Here is a 20,153-nt window from a genome sequence, read left to right on the forward strand (position 1 = left end):
TGTTTTCTAGTTTTTTTTAAATCAGTTATGCTACTACTTAAGCATGAGTATTGTTAAAATATTTAAAAAAATTGACAAATAAATATTTTGTTAATGCGACTAGAATTATGTTAACTAATATTGCAATCATCGAAAAAAAAACACCTGCTACCAAATTAAATTTATGTGCATTTGTGGCATTGCAAAACTAATATGACAGAAAGTAGTACTTTAAAAGCAATTTTACCAACAGTGGTGTAACGTTTTGTTTGCGATTGCTTTCCTTTTCCTTTCTGTGAGATTCTGTAATTTACACCTACGGTGCTATTTGTGGCTAAATAATTTCATTGAAATGACACGATCATGTATGATATGATCAAAGGACGCTGGATCAACGTTACATCCTTCGTCTGGAATGTACAGGATTGATTGACGCGTATAGAATTCAAGCTGACTTTGGATGTTGAATACGGTTTTTTTTGTTGCCATTGTAGGGTGCACACTTCATAGAAGATACCTAATCATCGTATCTATTTGAACGTTATCCTGAGATGGACGAATTGTAAATAGGATGACCATCGACTGGGTGGTGTTTGTGTGTATAGCTGACGGTGACCATATATCCCCATCAACAACGACTGAGGCGTATTTAAAGATCTTGAAAAGTTCGGTGCATTCAACTGTTTAGCTCTTGCTACGGCTACGACTTCTTGAGTGGCTGCCACGGTTGTGGTAGCTACTACCACTCGAAGGAGATGATGGCGTCGGTCTCCGATACGGTATCGGACGTTTGCGTGCACTTTTAACGCGTGCAACACGAAGATTCCAGGGTTAGCAACGATATTAGAAATATAGTTAATGAATCATATGTTAGTTAGGTTACATTTCTCAAAAGTAGCTGATTTAAAAAAAAACTCGCCGACTCGAATACTCACAAAACTGGAACAACATAAGGAAAATAAATGCAAATAGATAAATAAGCATAATAACACACACACACTACCGGCTAGCGCTTCTATAACACACAACCTGAAGAAGAAAACAATAACTAATATTTAAGAAACAAAATGGATGAAAGGTTGGAAATAATAAAAAGTAAACCGAGGAGTAGGATAAGAGAAATATATTTCGAAATTTGATGTTTAAATTTACACGATGCCTCTATATATTGTATTGTGATCAATATCAATTATTGAGGTTTACAATGTTATAAACGTAGGTTTTATTCTACCTCAATGGGTAAAGCTGTATTCAATGTTAGCGTAATGCTACAACTCATAAGACGAATGGTTTTCACATAAAACAAGGTGGTGGGGAAAGTTGGTGTAATATCTAACGATCCGCTCGATAATCCTGACGCCGTGAGTAAGATCTGGAAGAGGACCGAGAATGATGTGTGGATCTGTTGGCAGTGCGCCGTTCATCACGTGATCGCAACCGTTCCCGGTTACCATACGATAGCCGTGGCGATAAAGCTCGCGAGCGTGCACGACGGGAGCGAGACGAGCGACGGGATGAAGCGGACGAATCAGACGAAGACCTAGAGTGGGATGAACGCCGTCGTGGTCTGAGATTGTGCTGGGTTCGGAAACTACGGGGTGGCGATCGGGATGTTCTTTTTTGTTGTGGAAGTGTATAATTAAAATAAACAAGGAATTATTAAAAAAAAAGAAAGAAACAATAATGTAAAACAATATATACAACGGAAAATAACAACGCGCTAGACGACTTAAAAGTGCTTTGAACACAATTCAATGCTTTGAACACATCGGTGCAAGCCTAACAACGGTCGATAATACGGTCATAATGCTTACCTGGTGATACGGCGCCGATCAAGGAACGAAGGTGACCCAGCGCGGCGCGGTATCGAGGGTGAACGCGATGCTGTACGCGATCGCGGTGAAGATTGTGACGAATGGCTACTGGAGCGGCTTCTCGAGCGGCTACTGCCACGCTCCGAAGAGCTGCGACTATGTGACGAAGAGGATCGACTGCGTGAGCGCGAGCTACCAGAACCGCTGCTTGAGCTGCTGTAGCTACGAGACCTGTGCAAAAAAAAACATCCAAGATGTGAGCAAATCTTTGAAACGTATCTATTATGTCCAAGCCATCATACTTATGCGAACGTGAGCGAGAACGAGAGCGCGATCTCGAACGGCTGCTTCTTGTACTAGCACGAGTTTTACTGCCGGATCCGGTGTGTTTCTCCTTTGCAGTGCCCGATATTTTCTCCTTCAGTATACTATCTACCGCATGTAAGATTGTCGTCTTCGCCAGACTGGCAGCGACTTCCGAGCCGTTCGCAACTGCACATGCACCGACCGTGCTAAGTATCTCGTGAATATCCTTCTTCATTTGTGTACTGCTGCTATCCTCCTGGACTCCATCGGAAGAAGGATTGTTTGCTTTTAAAACGACCGATTGCTTCTCATTGGAAACGTTTGGTTTTGTTGGTTCCATTTTGCTAGTGCTAGGCTGAGCCGACTGGTGCTGTTTGCTTTGTAAAAGCTGCAATTCGCGTTCGCGTGTCTCACCGATACGCACCTCCGCGCCAGAGGCCGTGTCGACCGGTTTGCCCAACAGTCCAACTTTTATCGCTATGGCACTGTTGCTTCCAACACCTTCGGAGCCAGATTTTTTCTTCTCCAAACTTTGCTTCGCTTTCGCAGCTAGATCATGTTTCAAAGCTTTTAGCAAGGTTAGATCTTTCTCCTGTTCTCTATTTTCATCATAAATAGGAAGGAACGCGTCCAGGTCGTCACGATCAGGATGCATTTTCTTACGCTCCGGTTGTCGCTCATCGCTATCGGATTGGGAATGTTCCGATTCGGGAGAGTGTAGCTGCACAACGGGCTGCTGAACAACGACCGCCGTGGGGACGTTTGTTGACGATGCCGAAGACGAAACTGCAGCAGTGGAACATTTTTTTGTTCTAGCTTTTCTTGAATCGCTTTTCTCGGGACTGCGTGTATCAGGGCGCCTACTTTCTGTTAGGTCCCGTTCATTTTGGGTTGTTTTCGTGGTACGAGCGGGTGACGATTGATTCCGCGAATCTCGTTCTTGGCGATGTTTTTTCACCTCAGGTGAACGAGATCGTGACATTGCTTGCTTTGACGAGGGAGACGACGAGTTTGACAATTTTTCCGATGATTTTGCTGAAGGATGCGATTCAGCTGGAGTTGAAACAGGTTTGTCTCGCTTCCTTGCATTGACTGGTGATCCATATCGGGACGTATCCTTTTTCTTTGGGGAAGTCGATGTCGATCTGCGACGTTTCGAGCGTGAACGAGAACGATCTCTCTGAGTATGAGGGCTTTTGGAAGAATGACGTTCCTTGAATTTGCTTTCCTCCGTCACATTCTTGTCGGATCTCTCCCGCCCGGGACTGACTGATCGTTCCAGTTTGCGAGACTCGCGTGGAGAAGACGAGGCAATCGCCGACGCTTGCTGTTTATTGTTTTTCCTCGACATTTTATCGGCGTGATCTTCTCCATTGGCTTCACCGGTTGACTTGATACGTTGCAGTATATCGCTGTAACGTTCCGGATGTCTTCTGGCAGGCGAATAGTCCAAATCTGATTCTGATTCATCCGATGATGATGTAGATTCCTTCTTAACAGCTGCTTTTGGAGAACTGTGCTGATGATGCGCTAATTTGTCGGTCTTATCCGTCAAACTTGTAACAGACTGATGGCTAGATGATGCTGCCTTCGGAGATGGAGATCGCTTACGATGCTTAGATTCGCTAGCAACCGTATTTGTTTTGGATTTACGATCAGGTGAACGACGTGGCGATTTTTCACGCTTTTTAGAAGCTTGCTCCTCTTGCTGTTGACGACGCGGTGGTGATCGATTTTCCCTCTTTTTGGGACTTGGTGAACGATTTCGGCCACGGTCACGGTTACTGTCGCGTTCGCGTTCGCGATTATTTTCCCTGCCTCTTTCGCGATCATCATGTCGCCGCTCGCGTTCCCTATCGCGGGAACGGTCGGTATCTTGATCCCTAGTTCGGTCGCGACCTTTTTCACGATCACCATCCCTTTCGCGATTTTTGTCAAGATCCGTCTGCTTTTGAGGTGTTCGTTCGCGGCGATTATTAGCGTGTTTCGATTTTTCTACACTATATCCTCGCGCAGCAGAACGATTTGGACGCCGTCTTTGGCTTCCTGAGCGGGACCGCGAGCGAGAATGTGATCTATCATTGCGCTCGTGCTCGTGAGAACGGTCACGGCGTCGATTTTTCGAACGACTACGACGGGGACGGTCTTCTGCAACGCAATTGTTGTCACGGTCCCGATCACGATAGCGATTAAAGTAGCTTCCCTCAACTCGATTCACACCGAAACGATTTTCTTCGTATCTGTCTGGACGATATGGTCCTCGGCGAACATTGTTACCCCGTTCCCGACTAGACTCTCGTGTCCGATGACCATCGTTACGTGTTCGACTGTTGGAACGATCCTTACGCCCGGCATTGCGATCAATCGAACGTCTGTTTCGATCCTCATTTCTTGTCTCGGATGAAGTTTCCTTGTGTTTATCTTGCTGTTTTTGTTCTTCCACAGACGTCTTTTTACTAGAAGTGTCGGGTGACCTGTAATTATTACAATTCAAATAGATTGCTGTTAATAATGGAAAGCTAATTTCAACACTAGAAACTTCTTACTTGTTGCGCGATGGTGATCGGGATTTTGCCTTCTTCTTTTTGGATGATTTCTTTTTCTGTGAAGAGAATGAAGCGTTTATCGAACGGAATTAGTCGGTACAGTATGCATTACAATTTACGGCGTTTAAAGATCGGAAACATCTAAGAATGTGAAAACAAAAACAATTGACAATCAATTTGACTATGAACTAATGTTTAATTTTCGAATGAATAATATTCTAAGTAAGTGTGACATTGAGCTGCTGCAATGAATAAAACGTACCAAAATTTAATTGTGATATTGAAAAAATAAATAAATCAATTGATAATATAATTTTAGGCAACATACAAAAAATGTTTGTTTCAGTATTACTAAACAACTTTAAAAAAATGCCGTCACTCACACATTAACTAATAAAACAAATATTAAAATTATTCTTAATGTAATGGAAAACAAATTCAACGCAATTCAACGATATAAAGTATATACAAAGCTATATATATATATATATATATATATAGATATTGGTGTATATTCATGTTGTTTTCGAATTAGAATAAATAAACTATTACAAAAATACCTTCATCATCTTAATTTTTCGATCAAGAGTTCCGCTTTTAATTATGCGATAAAAAGAAAGTGTTACAACAATTGAATGATATAATCACACAGAGAATAATTACATGTAATTGAAGTAGTAGTATTTTGTTAAATTAACTGATTCATTCAGCAACCAACTAAAGCATAATTCGCTAGCCATTAACCCAAACAACTTTCAAACTAAAAGAAGAAAAAAAACAAACAAAAGTTTACAAGCAGATGACGGGGTTTACAAAGCGCACAAGAAGGAAAATACTTTTATATGCTGTGATAGAGATACGTTAATGACTGTGCATTCATTCATTTATAACTATGCGTCTCTCTTTTTGTTTCGTATTCATAAATATATCTCATACAGGTAGCAGAATATTCACAGTTGGGCAGGTGTTGATATAGGTGTTCAAAAAGCGCGCAATGGTTAGTATTACATGGTATCAAATATACAAAATAACCAATAGTAGCAACAATTGTTTATGGTGTGAAATGGTCATACCTTATCCTTCTTCGAGGACTTTTTCTTCCGCTTGCTGCTGTTCTCGCGTTCCGAATCCGAGGAAGCATCACTTTTGGAATCGGAATCAGATTCCGAATCGGACGTATCGCTGTCTTCGTCTCGATGAGATTTCTTGGAGTGTTTCTTCTTCGTTCTAAGCGTTCAGCATTATCACATATCCAGTCCATTCGATCAAAACCAAAAAGTAAAAGGAAAAAATAAGCGAAAAAGTATGTTAGAATTTGCAACGAAATAGCGTAAGATAAATGAGACCGCAGTCCATTCCCTTCATGAGTAATGAGGTAAATATAATAGCATGAGCAAAACCGCTGATTCTGCACAACATTTGCATCTCATGTCGCGCTGCATGGGAAAGCTTCAGATCTGTTATTGAATGTTATATGATAAACACTTTAGTTTAAAAGGAAAAATGCAGTATCTGCAATCATTGACAACCGATCGGGATATTCTAGACATTGTTTCCTAACATAGTACAATTTGAGTAAAACTATTTCTTAACAGTGTATGCATTACTTAAAGGGAACCATTTTAGTGTGACACAGAAAAGCCGTCTTTTACAAAGTGGTTCGTAAAAAGGCTAGTTTTTTTTAATAACGTAGAACAATGGAAAATTAGGCATAAAATAATTTTAAAGCAAATTTAGTAAATGCTACTACGGTGGTGCGTCACAAGCTCAACGGAGCTCAACGGAGGATAACCTATAGTATTTAAATTCAATGAAACCAATACTATATTTTTCTTTTAGTGCTTGGTTTTCAATTACAACACACTTATCAATATGAATAAGGACTCTGCAGTGTAGCCAAACAATAATCGATAACCGATTAGAGTACAAACATGTAAATAGCGTTGTTTTTGTCGGTTCTGATTCATTGGTTTCCTTTACCCAGCAAGGTTCGTAGTCAATTAGTTCTAAAGGAAATTAGCTTTATAGTCCAATTGTTAACATTTCTACAAATAAAATCTGAAGCTATATTTTTCCAAAATGTAACTAATCATTTACGATACTTTTATTCTCTTATATTGTACGAAGTAAGCGTTATACTGTAGGAAGGTTTAAAACAACTTGTTTTTAACCACAACTAGAGGGAAGTAATATTGTTCGTTAGAAAGAGGAAATTGTTGTTAAATGTAGTAAACGGAAATCGCAGCTGTTTAAGGGAATAATTAATTTTTACCTTTCCATCATGTTAAATATATTTTCATCATATTATTGGTCTGTCTTTTGGTGGAAAAAAGGAGAGAAAAAAGAAAAAAATAAGAAAAATTTCCTTTTTTTCTTGGATTTGCAGTTTGGGACACAATTGTTTTTGGAAGAAAATCCTATTTCCGTTGCTTTAACTAAAAATCATTCGCTCGCAAAACATTACTAGACTAAAATGCTTAATAAGAAAACCCCTAACCTAAAATAAATACGATAATAGTTAAGGGAAGAAACATTAACAACGGAAGAAAACCGATAATAGATTGGACATACAGAATAATAGACAAGCAATAAGCTACAGAGCTTTGGCATTAGTTCAATTTAGGAGCACGTCAATTGAATGATGAATATTAGTTCAGATAGTATTATGAAGTGTCATAATATTCAAATGGCTTCAAGATGATTTATATCTTATCGTTTTTTTCCACAGAATTTCTATAATGTTCAACAATTAATAATCATATCTAATCATATGCACTGTTAGCTTTGAAGAACACGAAGCAAAAGTATAATGGCTGAGAGTGAATTAAAACAAAGAGATTTTGATTGTCTCTAGATGAAACATAAAGGACATTTGATAAAACAAAATACATCTGCTACTTGCAGAAATGGTGCAGCTCCATACTAATAAAGATAGAGAGCATAAGATGAAATAAAGTCAAAACCATAACGATAAAGAACGATTACGAAAAACTTATATTATTAGGCAGGCACAGCACAAATACTTACCAACTAGAGCGCGTGATAGTATTGATAATATGGTTTTGAAAGGTTTAGATTGGGATTGTTTTTTTTTGTTTGTTTGTTAAATTTGTGTGTATACAGAGGATTTGCAATTATTCATTTTAGTTTGTACACGATTGTTGGTATTTCGTTTTTTGCAAACGATGAGATGCACGTTCATTTTATGGTGTGTGGGTAGTTGTATTATTAAGATATTATTTTTGTGGCGCGCAATCGGTTAGACAGAGAGTATACGAGAGCAAAAATAAAATGAGAGAAGATGTAAGATAGAGATGATGAGAATTAGTATTTTGTGAATTACAATTTACAAAAAGATGCATTTTGAGCGTTTTTTTTTCTTTGCATAACGCTCTAGATGCACCTAGAATCGATGCACCGACCGGTCACTTATTTCCCACCATTCTTACTTTACCTTTTCGACACACACAGCACGTACAATTGGCTGTTGTGTAGCTATGATAAAAAAAGATACTCTTACGTACCTTCAAACTGATTCAACATATAATTTTAATTCTGTTATTAGTTCCCATTGCATAAAAAAGCATTTTTGCAACCTCACAACAAATTGGAGGATGAATGAATTTGTTTTTTTTGTATGAGAAGCAAACTTAAAATATATAGATATCATTGCACTGAGATCTATTTTCGATAAAAAAAATCATTGAATAAATCAAATAAACTTCTTAAATTGCTACATGATGAAACTATTTCAAACCCAGCCCTCCACCATTCTTCAATCGCTTGCCCTACGCTTTGCCCAGTTTTAGTTTGGCTGTAAATTTTGTACATTCGCAACATTAAATTATCATAATTACCTTTCTTTTTTGTTTTTCTTCGATTTCTTCTTTTTATCCTTTTTGCGCTCTGGACTGGAAGATCTAAAATACAAAAAGAAACATATTGAACAAACATATTTTGGTTTTCATTCCTATAAACACACATAATGCCTTTTGTGCATTATCATACCAAAAGCTTATCGTATACTTACACGTCTCGTGCCTTTCGCTTTTTCTTTTTCTTCTCCTCCTTATCGCGACGCAGTGCACCACTAGCGGCCGTTTTCGAATTCACCTTACCACCGTCACTTCCACCATCACCGTTTTCTTCGTCATTGTCGTCCTCATGTTCGCCCTCCTCGCGCTCGTTCGAACCGCCGCGTCGCTGTTTGCCGCCATTGCGATTCGCATCCGTTTCCGGCGATGGCGTGCGTACGAGTGCGTACCGTTTCCTGTTGGCCCGTTCCATCTCTTTCGCCTTTTCCGCCTTTTCCGCCAGCTCCTTTTGCAGGGCTTCCGATTTGGCGAGATCTTCCTTAGCCTTGCGATCCTGGTCGAAGCTTGTACCTTCGACGAAATACTGCGATATGCCGAACGCTTCGCGCAGTTTGGCGTTTTTCTCCTGTTGGGCCTGTGCGATGTGATGTGTTTCTCGTACACTGTGTTTCGATAGGAGAAAGAATGATAAATTTGAAGGGAAAAAATTAGACCAACGTTGGATTCATAGAAAAGAAAGCTTAAAGGTTGTGTTTGTTCCCGCATAGAGCGGAACCCTGTTTGCGTGTTTATGGTTCATTTCTTTCTAAATGATCCTATTACCCCTATCCCATGCCACGGCACAGCGGTATATATTATCTATCATCTTGATCCTATTTTCGTTAGACGTTAAAGGGACCCAAACTAATGGACTCCCTTCAATGCTGGGTTGGAGAAGGATATGCATTTTCGTTTTATTATCCATCAAACACAGACATATTTGCAACGTAATTCCAAACTGTAACCGAACGATGATGTAAGCTTTATAAGCTTTATTGCATTACAAGAAATGCAATTGCAGTTCAATTTGTTCACTAACGCTTCATAGAACAAAGTAACGATCAGTGGAAAATGTCTTACAGAATATAAATTTACATTACTGAATAATCTTAATTGCACTCATTACACACTCCAATCACATTTATTACCTCACAACGCTATGCATTGCTTGCATACAAATCGGAATGCTGGCGGCGGTGGTTCTTGAAGCGGCAGCAGCGGCGGCCGACGAGGTACGAATGCAGAACTTTGGATGATGTTGATGATTATGCGGCATGTGAGGGGGAAGAAGGTGCGGTTGGAAGCTATTACAATGATGCGTGATGGGTTCCTGATATTGATTCCGATTCGGACAATTAAAGGACCCAGCGATTGACTCTTGATTGAGAAATTGCGATTTCGAAACTGTGGATGGTTCTTCGTGCGAACGACGGTAAAGTTTCCGAACCTGGCACGAAACGACTTCCGATGGTCCACAGGACGACGAACGTGAGGAAGAATCCTCTCGAAGGTGTTGAAACGATCTTGCCTTTCCACCGCAGGGTAACGTCAACACATCGGTTGCGTTGGAAAGGTCCCTAGCGAAACCATGCCGGTGTTGGTAATAGCGTTGAGAACGATGTCCTGTCGCCGACTGAACGTGGTTCGGCTGGTATCGTGGTCGGGAAATTCGCACACCGGTCGGTCTGGTAATGCAAACATCCTCCCCAAGGTAACCGCTTCTTGTCCGTCCGTGTGGTTCGTGGCTTTCGCCGGTGTCTTTACTCACCGGAAGCTCGGTTGCACATGCGCAATGGCAATGGCATCCGGCACTGCCACCATCATTGATAATGCCGGCGATAGAACTGCTGCCAGTATCATTGAGCATACTTGCTATCTGCCGCTGTTCGTTGTTTTTCGCCTCCACCGGGAGAGAAGACAAACAGAGACCCTGCAGCTGTAGTTGTTTTTGTAACTTTAGCAACATCTTTCGACTGTTCCAGTTCATCCCATTGAATGGCACCGTACTGCGCTCTGGCGCATTATTAGGTCTTCGCTTTTTACGTCCAAATATTGAGCTCTTCATAGCACGCGGTTGCCTTCTATTCGGGGCCAGGTTCATATCGTTCACTTGAACGGCTGATTTGATTTTTCGTTCCGATCCACCTAAAGCACCCATCGCACGGTCATGATCCGATACGGTCGATTGTGATGAGGAGCGCGAAAAAGCAACTCCAGCACCTAGGGAAGCCACCAATGTACTATCCGATGGACGATTTGGAGCGTTCGGAAGTTGTGTTTCATTTTCGGGATTAGTGGAAGAGTCCGGTGGATCCATCTCCATCTCAAAGTTGTCCTGCGGTGCCATATCTTCCACGTTGTAGCGTACGTCATGCTCGAAGAACTGTTCCTTCGGCAGCTTTCGATTGGGAAACGAATGACCACCGCCATTGCTGTTGGTTTTCTTTTTCATCGCTGCCAAACGGCGTCGAAACTTTGTTGCCGGTGATAGTTTCTTCTTCATGATGAAGGGACAATTTTGTGTTAAGCAGCTTTAGCAGTTTAAGATTTTATACTAGAGTCTTTGTTGTTAAAACTCAATGCGTTTATTGGAAGACGGTGATTTATCGATAAATATTGCTTTTATCACGTGGGTTGCAAGTATCAACAACCTTATCTATTAACTTAACAACTTTCTTGGAAGACAGTTGATTTGTATATTGAACGTCGCACAGGAAGTTGAAACATTCCTGATTTCTATATCTTAGCGCTTCAATCGACTACTTGAGACTAATTTTACTACACACTAGCTTCAAATCCCAACTATTGTTTGAAGGTTTCATTTTGGAAGACTTTTCAGTGATTTTTCTTTTGTTTGTGGAGCGGTGTTCACATGCTGCCTATTGGCAATATCTGTTGGTATAAGATGCAGTGGATGCTTCCATCCGCAATGAATAAACGCAGGTGTTTATCGTCGTGCTGCTTCGTGTTATGATCTAATTTTCTTCCACCAACATAAATGGCGTCACATGGTTGAACATTTTGTTCGCACAATAAACTCCCGCTGTGTCCGAAATGTGCTACGTCCTGCTGGTTCGCCATGGTTGTGGAAGAGACGCTTTGGTTGGGCCCGATTATCGATCCGGCTGGGGCTGCGTTTAGCAGGTGCCGTGTCATTTAAGATGCTGCCGAATCACTGCTTTAATGAACACGGTCTGTACTGGGATTTTTTTCCCCCCATTTTACAGCATTGCTTTAATCAGTTACGATAGCACCATGGAGTTAACACTTAGCGAATGCATCATTTTTGCCAAAAACAAATACAAAACAATTTCACACGGAATCGACAACAGAAAATTGTAACTACAGTCCTTCAATTAAGCTTCATCTTTTGCTGGTAGCCATTTTGAGGTTACTGTCTTTCACCGCACACGCACACAGGTCGACTGATATCCCATTCGTAGGCTTCCGAAGCCTAAATGGCGGAATCCATCCGCGAAACCATTCTTTACTAGCAAAAATGGTTAATACGATGGTGGGATGAAACTTTAATGATGGAGTTTTTCAACTGGCAAACAAGCCTGGCAAAGGATATGTGCGAGTGAGTGTCCGCTCGCTAGACTGGGTCGCTATTGCGCATGATACAACGGGAATGAACCATCGAACACATGATTGTTTCCAGTGATGCTGTAGCACCCAAAAAAAAATCCAGTACGACGAAGAACCATTGATGAATTTGAATTTTTTTTTAAATTTTATACATAATACAACCTTTTTTGAGTCTCTCGCAGAAGGCATACCATAATCACATTCATACATTGCTCACTCATCAACAAATCAGCCAAATGGTTTGAAAATAAAAATACATTTACTCATTAAAATACCACCCAGTACTGTACAGTACCCACCTAGCTTCCCTTATGTCTAATTAAATCCAAATTTAAAACTTTATTGGAAAAGGTCTCTTCAAATCCATTGTACCAATGGACCGATCCTACCGTCCCCTAAGGTTTTTTTTTTCTTCTTCATATGTTTGATGTCAACAAGCAACGATTAATTCAGGCCAGTAGTTTTTCTTGCCGGTCGGAAAAGAGCACTCATTTAAATCTACTTTTGGATGAATTTCAAAAATGCTCCATGTGCTGTTGGTTTGGCACAGACACACACGGAGAAATAGAGACCAACAAGCAACGTACGTACGGTGACTCCCCTGCGACTGTGATGGAGGTTCAATGCCGGAAAGATGTACATACATCAGAGGCCGGGTGTACATAAATAGAATCATATTTTGTCAATTAGAATTTCAAAACAACCATGTGCGCTTATGCACCGAGGTTTAGGCTTATTTTCCAAATCTTTCACGCCAGAATGTGAGGAGGTTGTATATTGTAAGTACTTGCAGCAAGCATTCGTTTTTGAGCACGATGACTCTTCCCGTTTGGAGAATTTCCTATTTCAATCGAACCTGGGGCGTCGCTCTAGAGTACGTTTTCATCAGTAAACTCAAAACGCAAAACTCACCGTTTTACCATCATCGTGATCATAGTTGGAGTGTGTCTTTATTCCACTCAGAAGTAGCTAAAGTGCTTCATGTTCCCGTCTCCATGCGCCGCCACCCTACCTGCTTTCCCTGATAGTTGCAAGGGGATGCATCTTCTCGCCTTGCTTACAAAGCAGAATGTGTTTCATCGTTGTATTGTCAACCGTTTACCCCCGGAGCATGGTCGTGTGGTTGTCGTCGTCATTACAATCATATTCTACAGCGCTGAGACATATCTTCACAAATAGCGTTGGTAGTTGTTGTCTCCGGAATCAAACTCCCCAACAGACCAATCGCCTCTATAGACAACGTCTACTGAACGTGTGTAAAAACTCAAACAAACCCAACTCGGGCCGTGTATGGCAAAGCGGCAAAGATGTACAATCAATTTAACATTCGCAGCACCACCCGCTTTCTCGTGCCCTTCTCTCCTCTGTACATCGCCCCCTTTTGCGTGCGCGTTTGAGGCCAGAGCCGGGATTATGGTGGTGATGGTGGTGTCAAGATCATGGAAAAGGGTTATTCTCTCTTTGCCTGTTTGTCTCGCATAATTGCTTTGCTGGTTTTGGTTCGCTGGATGGTTGCGCGCTGCTTCAGTTATTTACTATTCCAAATCCATATTCTTCACATACTCTATAGTCGATGTGCTTCATCGCGCACTTCGTGGCATTACCCTCCTCCTCTGTGTAATCGCGTCCAGATAGATTATTAGTTGATGCTATAGCAAATTATAAGCATTTGATTCTAACGTCGACAACTAACGCTATCGACGGTGTTTGGTTAGCATTTTCATATTTGTTGGTACAGTAAGCATAATTCTATTATTCTTTTCCATGTGGTGTTGTTGTTCATTGCTACTGTTAAATACGCTCGACTATAACTAAATGTTGCGATCATGTTTCACTATCTTTTCGAGCCGTGTTCCTTTCGTGCTGTGTGTGGCTTGCGTGTGAGTGTGTGCGTCGTCAGCGCTCCTAATTCTTATGCTCCGTGCTGCATCTGTTTATCTCATCGTAGCAAATCGTTCCCAGCTCTTCCTTCCCATCCGATGCATCGTGATTGTCCGGTTCGCTCACTCCCATTTGGAGGGCGCACTAGCCATTCTCGGCAGCGGCCAGCAGCAACCAGCAGAGACAGTTGAACCAAAAAAAAAGTATATTGGATGGTAGATTCCGACTCTGGTTCGTTTCGATTTACCAACCATCATGTCATACCCATCTTCCCAATCGGATTTCTCTCGCTTTGTTTCTATCTCTCTATCCATCACCTCATCCTTGTTTGGCTTGCTGTTGTTCTGATCCTTCCCTCTCATTCTCTTACGCGCTTTTTAGCCGGTTTGAACAACAAGGCCTCCTGCAATGCATTCCGCTCTCTGTGTATAGTTTCGTCCTGCTGCTGCTGCTGCTGCTGATCATGCTACTCCGATGCTGGTGCTGCTGCTGCCGTATAATTCTACCATACCGCCGGATCCAGTTCCACACATTATCCTATTCTGCGCCATCATCCATCAATTCTCAAGAAGCTACAAACGAAACGGACACGCAAACACACACACACATTAGCCCCGTAGTACGGCGCACGTACGTGTATGTTTCCGTAAAAGGGGTTCAGGTTCTTCGGCGTCGCATATCGTTTCCAACATATCGGCTACCTCACCAAACACCCAGTGGCCGTGTGTGTGGAGGGTAAAAAACCACATTCTCTCCGTTGTGTACCTCGGAGTTATTTTTGAGCATCACCAACTTAACCAACCAACCAACCAACAATCTCGGCTGGTAGACTCGTTTTCTTCGCCTTTTACCATACGGGAAAGAATAAAGAAGGTTTGAGTTCGACGTTTCCTTTTGCTCTTTACCTTCCTCCTTTAACTATCTTGCCCGCGCCCGAGACATGTGAACGCAGCGAGTGACGGGGAGGGGTGGGTTTTGAAGGGTGGTTTAAGGGGGTTGGTCACACGAACACGAACCGGTATAGCCAGCGCGAGGGTAGGGAAAACTGTGTGAGGTACATATTATGTTGAAAAACCTCAACCATACCTAAACGACAATCGACAATACGAGCAACGCCATTTCGGAGGGTATTAGAAAGGGATGGCACATCATGCCGAGCTAGCAAAAGCAAGTAGAGCAGTGTTAAGACCCAAACGGTCTGGTGGTGTGTCTCTGCCACAGTGCGTCTCTCCGGCTGGTAACGTTAAAGTAATCTTTCTATTCTACGTACTTGAAAAGAACTCAATTCAAATCGTTCGCGCTCGTTCGTTCGTTGGTTGTGCTGTTGCGAGGGTTGTTTGTCATTCCGGAGGCAGCAGCATCAGCAGCGGCAGCAATAGTAGTAGTTAAACCCGCATCGTACCATTTGTCAGTTTTGAAGTTCTACTCGGTCCGTCAACAGTTAGCGTTGGTTGAGCATCATCATATCATCTTCTCATACCTTAAGCCGCCGCCGTTCGTCCGAGCACTACACTGCACAACACAACAACGGTTTGTTGCTGACGAAGAACTCACCAAGATAATTGATGTTAAGTGAAAGATAGCTTGAATGCACATAAAATAGAGGCTGAATCTATGAAATGCGTACCAAAAGCTACCGGAGCTAGAAAAGCACATTTACTGTAAGGGAAGTGTTTAACGGGTTGCTGTGTAGTATTAAGAGTGTGTTTTAACCCCGGAAAAGGGGAAAAAACACAAACAAACTGAGAACTTGCACTTTTCTTTGCGTGAAGTGAAAATTGCAAAGAAACACATTGCGTCCCCGACGCACACACAATGTCGGAACAAAGCGATGAATCCAAGGAGATGCTCGGCGAGTACGATCGGAACCTATTGGAGCAGTTAGTTGTGAACGATTGGGGCCTTAGTGCGGCTGCATACAAAAGAATGATTTGTAAGTATCGTCGACAGACAGCAGTACACAAAGAATTTGTTTCGTCTGTGCTTTTTTTTTGTTAGTACTCATGGTAATATATCGTATTAGGCGAGCAAAGTAATGTTAATCCTTCTTACCAGCATTGTTATTAAAGTACACACATAGTGCTACCATGATGAATCAGTGTGGACAGTTATGGACAGTGTAGGGAGCGCAATATTAGCGGGCACACACCGCATGGTCCATCTGTGATCGTGTATTTGTGTGCATCCCTTTCACTGCCACACACTGGCAGTGCCATGTGTGTAATGTCTCTCTCCCTGATTCGAGAACGCATGCGTCACAAGGGACGAAATTCTTTGGTACATTTCATCTACCATTATTCAGCATACGATCAGCACTCCTGTTTCGCATGCATTGCAATGTTATTAATTCCTTTAATTAAAAGTTTCCCTCTACCTCTTATCCTTCACCTCTTGTTTTTCCATCTCTTTACAGATTGCGGTATAGACGAGGTTAGTTTGGTACTGATCGAGGACACAGAAATTAACGAACTGTTCAGCGATCCTCGACTGCTCGGGCAGAAGATTCTCTTCAAACATCGGCTCAGACAGTGGCGTCAGGATCAGCAAAGTTTCCTTAGCAATATTGCCGCTCATATTGCGCTACCGAACGGCAATGGTACTGCCGCCGCTTCCGGCGCTGTACCACGGGTACCGGGGCTGCATCCAGCACTTAATGGTGCACCTTCCACGTACAAACGGAAATATCCGTTCGATTCCGACCATTCAGCGTCACATTCAGCTCTGCCACCATCCGACGATGATGTCGTGAGCGTCAAAGCGGATCACGACGGTGCGACAAGCAATGGGCATGGAGGGAAACGGCGCAACACGGACAGGGATTCACCGCTTATTATGCCGCCCACATATACGGCCGCTTCGCTGTCCCTCATACAACCGTTGGTCAAGCGCAAGATTGAACCACCGACGCTGAAAGAACGAACGTCCGGTGCAATTGGTGATATACCGGTGCGCATCGATCGCGAGAGTATGTTGCGGTTGCTGCAATCGTCACAATCCGGCCACTGGATACTGAACAGCTACAAGCACGACGAACCGCTCGAGCGACGGGGCCAAACTATCATAACGCATCTAATCGTCGATCAATTCCTGCACTTTAACATTCTGTTCAAGCACAGAATGATGAGCCATTACGCGGATGTGATAACGCAACTGTTCCCGGCGGAGTTGAAGGAAATTTACTACGCACCAAGAAACACTGTCAAGCGCAACACGTCCGGGAAGCTGTTCGATCGGTACACGAACCAACGGTTGCGTCACAAGGAACGACTACCCCGGGTGAAACCATTCGTTGCAGACGAGTGGACCGAACACAAAACGTTCGCCGAGCTGGCGATCCTGAATGAGGCTATGCAGGGAGTTCGTAGTGCAGCTAGTACGACAAACGGTGATGATGCGACTGGCAGTGAAGATGGCAACATTAGCAACGACTTTCTGCAGCCCTTGGCAACGATGTATGTGGAAGGTGAAGACCATCCGGTGCCGGTCGATGGTGGCGGGGCAGTTGATTATTCCACGCGAGAGGACGATTGATGGGAATGGAAGCGATATAGTGAGGTCAAACAGGAATACCGTGCCAAATTGAGATATTAGGAACAACCGTTGACAATTTTGAAAAGAAATACCAGATCGCTTATACACTCGTTAAACGCCTCTTGAGACATTTTCTGTTAAGGTCGCGATGTTTTATTGCTCAAAAGTGCGCATCAAAACGATTTTAAGGTTCTTTTTAATACAATTTAATTTTTCATAATTGCGGCTTCGTCTGTACTAGATAGTAATGCTTTAAAATTGTGGAGTAATTTATTTAATTGATGCATACAAAAAGAAGATCATTGTCTGTTCTGAAGAATACGTAATGCTTTCCCTTTTTTTAATCAATTTATTTACTGTTTGAGGTTCTAACGTTTGTGAGTAAGATTTTAAACATGGCCTTTTTGTCCCTTCGACAGTCAAATTACAATTAAGTTAACAATTAAACCACAGGTAAGTAAAGATAGAGGAAACAATCGACTGTCCTACAAATGATGATCACAGACGGCGTGAAATGAATGAACCTTCTCGGCGTTTAACGTGCTAAAGGATTCGAACAATAATAATGAAAAAAAAACAACTCATAGCTACTAAAATACAATCGAATTAAGCCATTCTTTTAAATAATATCTTAATGTAATATTGAATGGTAAGCCAATTGCTTTAGGCTAAGCGGTATGCGACTCGGTGGTGTAGGTAGTGGCGGTGCCGGGTTTGCACGACAGGACCAATACAAATTGCCATCCGGACCGTATCCCTGTACGCAGGACCGACTCCTGCAGCGACTTGAGATTATGTAGTGCCACAAAAAAGCAAAAAAGATACTTTACGCATCGTAAAGCACATTCGTGATTACAGCTGATTACACGAAAGACGTTATAAAACCGCTGTATCAACGTCAATAAATATGATTCATCAACAGCTAGAATGTATAATTTTCCTTGCAAATACACAAGGGTCGAACATAAACACAGGAGCCATTGATTTTTACACCGAGAGACTTAAAATGAAAAGCCCCTATAAAACCCCTACAACAAATATTCATTTTTAGCGTTCCGGTTTTCTTCTATGTTCCGTGTTTCCCGTTATGCTTGACCGCATGTACACCAACCTGCACAGTGCAATAAACGAAAGGGACCCCAGAAGCCCTTGTAGGACGACCAACAAATTATGTACCTTTGCTGCGGGAAGGATTAATCATCAATCAGTGAGGGTGAACCTGTGCGCAGGTGTGAGGCCTATCTACCGCACGTAGGTAGAAATTTACCGACCAACACGATGGAGGAGTCTTTGGAAGGCTTCACACATGGGGTATACTTTGAATAACTATCAAGGCGTTTAGTTACCCAAAAAAAAGCAAGTTTTGTTCGATGATGTACTTACAGCAATCTTCCAAATTCATCCTTCGGCAACTCGATCGTCCCATGGTCCATCAGCTTCGAACGGTACAGCTCCACCTTGGCACGAACTTCATCTTGCCCTAGCCTAAAATAGTCGTAACAAATTGGTTCAAATCAATAAAATCACGCTAATGTCACAGCCAAATCAACTTACCCTTGGCTTTCGAGCACTTCTTCAAGTTCGGCACATTTTACTTCAATCTTTCGCTTCCGTTCGTGGTCTAGGATGCCTTGATTCGGCTGGCGGTTCGATTGTGCGTCTAGCTTTGCTAAATCGTCTTCCGTGCGATAGTTGATGTTATCCTTCTTCCCTGGCCGTACAAATGCTACGTTACGCTGAACGTGACCATTGGTACCGGATCCGCGGGGTGTAGTGAGACCGATTCCGTTGTACATTCTGTCGTAGCGCCACTATCGATCCCACTTGTAACAAAAACAAACGATTGCCGCAACTTTCCAACACAAACTATGTTCACCGATACAAATCGTTCCGTTCCGACCGATACGATCGGGTTTGTTCGATGTAACGATATTCACACGCCGATATCGAAAGAACACACTACCGATGGATAGAAAAAACACAGAAAAATCAATACTACGCGCCTTCCAAGAACTCGTAAGAATTTGCTTGGAGCCGTGAATGCCGGCGACCGAACACGGTAGACGGATTTACGATTATTGATGGTGCGTAGTTGATTATGAAATCACGTTTAATTCAGATTCACAATGTGCGTCCATTCAACGCATATCCTGTTCTAATCACACAACAAACCACCACTACAGCAGCTGAGCAGCAATTTCACGGAGCGTGTACTTTTGCGTCCTAGAACGTTCGGCCATCATTTATTTTTTATGCACTTTTTCTGCTATCGCTTTTGACAGCTGTACGTGTGTGTTTTGATGGCTGTCAAATGTGACAGAGTACCAGGAGGGAACGTGCTAAATTGAATTGATCGTTGCGAAGAATGAAGTACGCTCGTGGCCAGTGGCGGATTAACCTATAGGCGGAGGAGGTGGCCGCCAGGGCCCTCACCGGTTCTTGGAGACCCGCAGCGAGAACAGTGTACAGAATTCCAGGTCATTCCAGAAATGTTCCAGGAGACCATCCCCCTACCCCCGCAATGAGCACTACATTCAGGACAAGGTATAGAAGAAATCTTTGTAGGTAACATACAATATCATGTAATCTTTGTAATATACAGCAGCAAATAAGCCGAGATGATGGATCAAAGAACACGCTAATTCCAGGGACCA

The 20,153-nt window shown here is 42.3% G+C and overlaps 2 protein-coding genes across 8 annotated transcripts; one reads left to right on the forward strand and one right to left on the reverse strand.

Moving 5' to 3' along the window:
- Positions 1-52: 52 nt before the first annotated feature.
- On the reverse strand, positions 53-19,779 carry LOC125771423 (serine/arginine repetitive matrix protein 2). 7 transcript variants are annotated; one of them, XM_049442027.1, is made up of 10 exons: positions 19,672-19,779; positions 19,054-19,458; positions 18,883-18,984; positions 8,676-9,122; positions 8,503-8,565; positions 5,719-5,872; positions 4,646-4,701; positions 2,096-4,573; positions 1,794-2,024; positions 1,088-1,594 (listed from the first exon to the last, which is right to left on the reverse strand). In XM_049442027.1, the coding sequence occupies exons 2-10, from the start codon at positions 19,293-19,295 to the stop codon at positions 1,312-1,314; spliced, it is 4,056 nt and encodes a 1,351-aa protein (XP_049297984.1). In that variant the 5' UTR covers positions 19,296-19,458; positions 19,672-19,779; the 3' UTR covers positions 1,088-1,311. The 7 variants fall into 7 exon arrangements, with proteins under 7 accessions (XP_049297988.1, XP_049297982.1, XP_049297984.1 ...); XM_049442031.1 differs by lacking the exon at positions 1,088-1,594 and adding an exon at positions 53-778 and having other exon boundaries at positions 19,054-19,721; XM_049442026.1 differs by having other exon boundaries at positions 19,054-19,721.
- LOC125771477 (uncharacterized) lies at positions 14,164-18,427 on the forward strand. The gene is made up of 2 exons (XM_049442142.1): positions 14,164-15,901; positions 16,382-18,427. The coding sequence occupies exons 1-2, from the start codon at positions 15,784-15,786 to the stop codon at positions 17,497-17,499; spliced, it is 1,236 nt and encodes a 411-aa protein (XP_049298099.1). The 5' UTR covers positions 14,164-15,783; the 3' UTR covers positions 17,500-18,427.
- Positions 19,780-20,153: the final 374 nt, after the last annotated feature.

This window comes from Anopheles funestus, chromosome 3RL (genome assembly GCF_943734845.2).
Source record: "Anopheles funestus chromosome 3RL, idAnoFuneDA-416_04, whole genome shotgun sequence".
Taxonomy (NCBI): domain Eukaryota; kingdom Metazoa; phylum Arthropoda; class Insecta; order Diptera; family Culicidae; genus Anopheles; species Anopheles funestus.

Bases quoted from the DNA above. Each gene is read 5' to 3' on its own strand.
- LOC125771477 (XM_049442142.1), top strand. From the start codon at position 15,784: ATGTCGGAACAAAGCGATGAATCCAAGGAGATGCTCGGCGAGTACGAT. The intron at 15,902-16,381 runs GTAAGTATCGTC...ATCTCTTTACAG, and splicing joins TGCATACAAAAGAATGATTT to ATTGCGGTATAGACGAGGTT.
- LOC125771423 (XM_049442024.1), bottom strand. From the start codon at position 11,002: ATGAAGAAGAAACTATCACCGGCAACAAAGTTTCGACGCCGTTTGGCA. The intron at 5,873-8,502 runs GTAATTATGATA...CTGAACGCTTAG, and splicing joins AAGAAAAACAAAAAAGAAAG to AACGAAGAAGAAACACTCCA. The intron at 1,595-1,793 runs GTAAGCATTATG...ACAACAAAAAAG, and splicing joins GATCGGCGCCGTATCACCAG to AACATCCCGATCGCCACCCC.